The 3,330-nt window shown below is 33.2% G+C and overlaps 1 protein-coding gene across 2 annotated transcripts; it reads right to left on the reverse strand.

The window, feature by feature from the left end:
* Nucleotides 1-253: 253 nt before the first annotated feature.
* On the reverse strand, nt 254-2,536 carry LOC148206791 (uncharacterized). 2 transcript variants are annotated; one of them, XM_088104743.1, is made up of 2 exons: nt 2,318-2,536; nt 254-1,723 (listed from the first exon to the last, which is right to left on the reverse strand). In XM_088104743.1, the coding sequence occupies exon 2, from the start codon at nt 1,698-1,700 to the stop codon at nt 666-668; it is 1,035 nt and encodes a 344-aa protein (XP_087960869.1). In that variant the 5' UTR covers nt 1,701-1,723; nt 2,318-2,536; the 3' UTR covers nt 254-665. The 2 variants fall into 2 exon arrangements, with proteins under 2 accessions (XP_087960869.1, XP_087960868.1); XM_088104742.1 differs by having other exon boundaries at nt 2,195-2,536.
* Nucleotides 2,537-3,330: the final 794 nt, after the last annotated feature.

Consider the following 3,330-nt stretch of genomic DNA (forward strand, 5'->3'; position numbering starts at 1 on the left):
ACTCATGCGAAATAAAAAAAAAATTACTTATGTGGTTTTAATATGATGATAGAAGCCGTCAGGTTGACCTGGAGGCCGAATTCTATGGTAGAGAATGCTTTTGTTATAGTAATTGGGCCATGAGAGACCTTATTACGCAATGCAAAAGAAAGGGTGTGCTGATATGAAGAAAGCTTGTTAGTTGCGCATATGAAGACCAATTTGCAATGTTTTTGAAACATACTACAACCTTTGTACAAATGAACACACAAGATGCTATAGTCACGCATACATTAATTATATTCAGAACTTGGAACAAAACGAAATGTTTGGAATGAAATGATTGAAAATGAGCTTTACACCAAAAAAAAAAAAACTCGATACAATGAAGACATAACCTAACTATATCAAAAAGGGATCTCATCTATTCAGTAAGCTTTATTCTTGTGGTAATAATTTTTAAATTTAACTCGTCATAATGTCCCAAACTAAATTTGTCAGCACTGAAACCTATACAGCTTGTAGTCACCAGATCAAAACTTCTCACATTTCCACTAAAGTATGTCAGCAATGTTGAGTGAAAAATCAAATATTAGATTCAGAGTAGACTTACCCTATTCCAATATCATCCATCCACTTCAAGGGGAATTCAATTTTATAGCCGGCAGTATTGAACCTGTCTTGCATCATTCCTCTGATTCACGTAGGCAAACCTTCTCTAAATTTAGAGGCCAATCTTTCCCTAACACAGTAGGATTCAACTCTATTGCTGTTCTAAAGTCAGATAGAGATCCAGAAGCAGATCTCAATTGCCTTTGCACACCCCTTCTCATTGGTAGCTCCTTCAAACTAGGTTGGATTGAAGCACCAAACTTATTTACAGACTTTGAAGCAGCTAAATCCAAACACGGCTTTATCAATCTTTTGAGATAAAGATCAAGTGCATTATTTAACAAGTTGGCTGCATCCATGGAAATCTTACATCCTTCTGTTTCCAATTTCTGTTCTAACCTTTTGGTTAAAGAAGATGTATCTGGTAACTGACCAATGTTATGACAGGTATCACTTAAAGTACCAAGCGATAATCCTTGGGATAAATATTTTTGTGGTCTTCTGTTGTAAATTGGAATACCCAGAGGTGCTTCAATAGGACCCCTTTTGTAAAGGTTCATGATTTCAGAGTCCTGATCAATCTCTTCCTCATCTTCCACTGGAAGAGCAAGTTTACTCCCTGGGGACTGTAGATCAGCAATGCTCTGCTGCTCATGAGTTTTTAGGACTGAATCCTCACATCCAATGTTGTTCTTTCCATGAGGACCAAGAGGGCTGGGACGGTCCCTGTATCTGCGATCACGCAAATTTGGAGTCCTGCCTTTTCGAGGAGATTGTGGAAAGTCCTTGCACAGAAATTGAAGATTGCTACACCCATTTGATGTTTTCACATTCAAAGAACTTACTGTTTTGCTTTCTCTTGACCCAATTGTCTTGGAGAGACAAGCTTTTCTCAGGATTGACTTAAGCAAATGATTATGAAGAGGAACATTTTCCCTCCCAATAGTTGCTATGCAGGTCCTATCAAATTCACTTTTGCTAATTTTGAGACTCAGAAATCTCTGCAGCAGATCAAAATACTTGCGTGCTTTGACACTACCAAGCTTCCTTTCTATATGTAATTTCTGATTTATGGTGTCTTCAGGAATAAAACACCGCACCGCTGGCATGATGCCTCTCCAAATTATCACCACTGAAATCAGAAACAAACCATCATACAATTAAACTTCCTCAGACCAAAATTCATAATGTAACATGAACAAAAAAGTTAAACTCGTGTTCCACATCAATTGAAGCAATAAAAATAAACCAAGACAAGGCACAAACACAACACAGAATACAGGAGGCAAATAATAGCCAAAACCTAACTACTAAAATTTTCGAAGTCAAAAAAGAACACTGCATACAATTATTCGCTGCACTCGCAATTAAGAGGACAATATGTGGCACCGTAAAAAGAGAGAGTAACCAATTTAACAGAAAGGATAAAACAAAACAAAAATTGACAAATATGGAAAAGAAAGTTCTGCTACTTGAAATCGATAAGCAGAGCAATAGAGGAGAACCCGATTGCGCAAAATTGATAAAAAAAATTGAAAAGTAAGAGGGGCAATGAGGAGAGAAATAAAATAAATGAAAGTGATTATGAGAGAGAATGCAAAACCTTGGCTATGAAAGTTAAAATAGATAGTTGGAGCAACAGCGGAGGAAGGTGAAAGCGCGGAATTGAAGAAGAAGAATGGCGAGGGTGCAGTGAAAAAGAAAGTGAGTAGCGAGAATGTAAAACCTTGAAAATTGAATTGAGAGTGAAAGGGTTGTTTGGAATTGGTGTTAATGGATGAGTACAGTGGTAGCTACCGCTTGGAAAGTGGAAGCAGAAAAAGGATTAGGGCTGGGAAGGATAGAGGAGAGAGTTGCCGTTTGACCTTTCCCAAGCCTCCAAGTTCCAAGTCGTAATATGGTCAAAGCCACATGCGTTTTGCAATGCTTTCAGTGTTTAACTGCATCTCTTACTCTTAACCCTCACATGTCCATCCTATTACCATCTCTTATATTTAAACTATAACATCATATCAAAATAATTCAATTTTCGTGAATAATGAAAAAAAATATGAGTGGACAAGTTATTTGCAATCCCAAAAAAAGGTAACCAATAATTGCTATTTTTTTTTATTTTTAAATGTAATTTAAAAAATATGTAAAAGAAAAAAATGTGTACAAATTTGCACTCCAATTTAAAATATTTTTGCATTCTTTTTCAAAGAAAATATTTGTAAATTTGATTTTTAGTTTTATTAAAAACTAATAATCATATTATCTTTGATACTAATATTTTATATTGTCGCTAGTAATATAATTATCAATAGTAAATATTATATAAAAGTATTAATATTATATCATTTTACCTTTTATTATACCATTATTATCAATATACTATTATTATTATTATTATTATTATTATTATTATTATTATTATTATTATTTTATTGTATTGTATGAACATACCCATAAACTAATGTTAATATAATTGAATTAAAAGATTTTTATTGAGGCAGTTTATGTTCAACAATGAATATAACTTGAATCTTTTGAATTAAAGTGAAAAAAAAATCTTTAAAATTATAATTATGTCTTTCTCATTCCAAATATTTCGTATGACTATACATCTTAAACAGTGGTAGATTTTAAAAAAGTATTTTGAAATGGATGTATAAAAACTGTGAGAATGTCAAATATATAATATATTACTTTTTTTTAAGAAAAACCTTTTACTTATGTACTATTTTACACATAAACAAA

The sequence above is a fragment of the Vigna umbellata genome, chromosome 1 (genome assembly GCF_029865625.1).
Source record: "Vigna umbellata cultivar VRB3 chromosome 1, Vumbellata_1.0, whole genome shotgun sequence".
Classification (NCBI taxonomy): Eukaryota; Viridiplantae; Streptophyta; class Magnoliopsida; order Fabales; family Fabaceae; genus Vigna; species Vigna umbellata.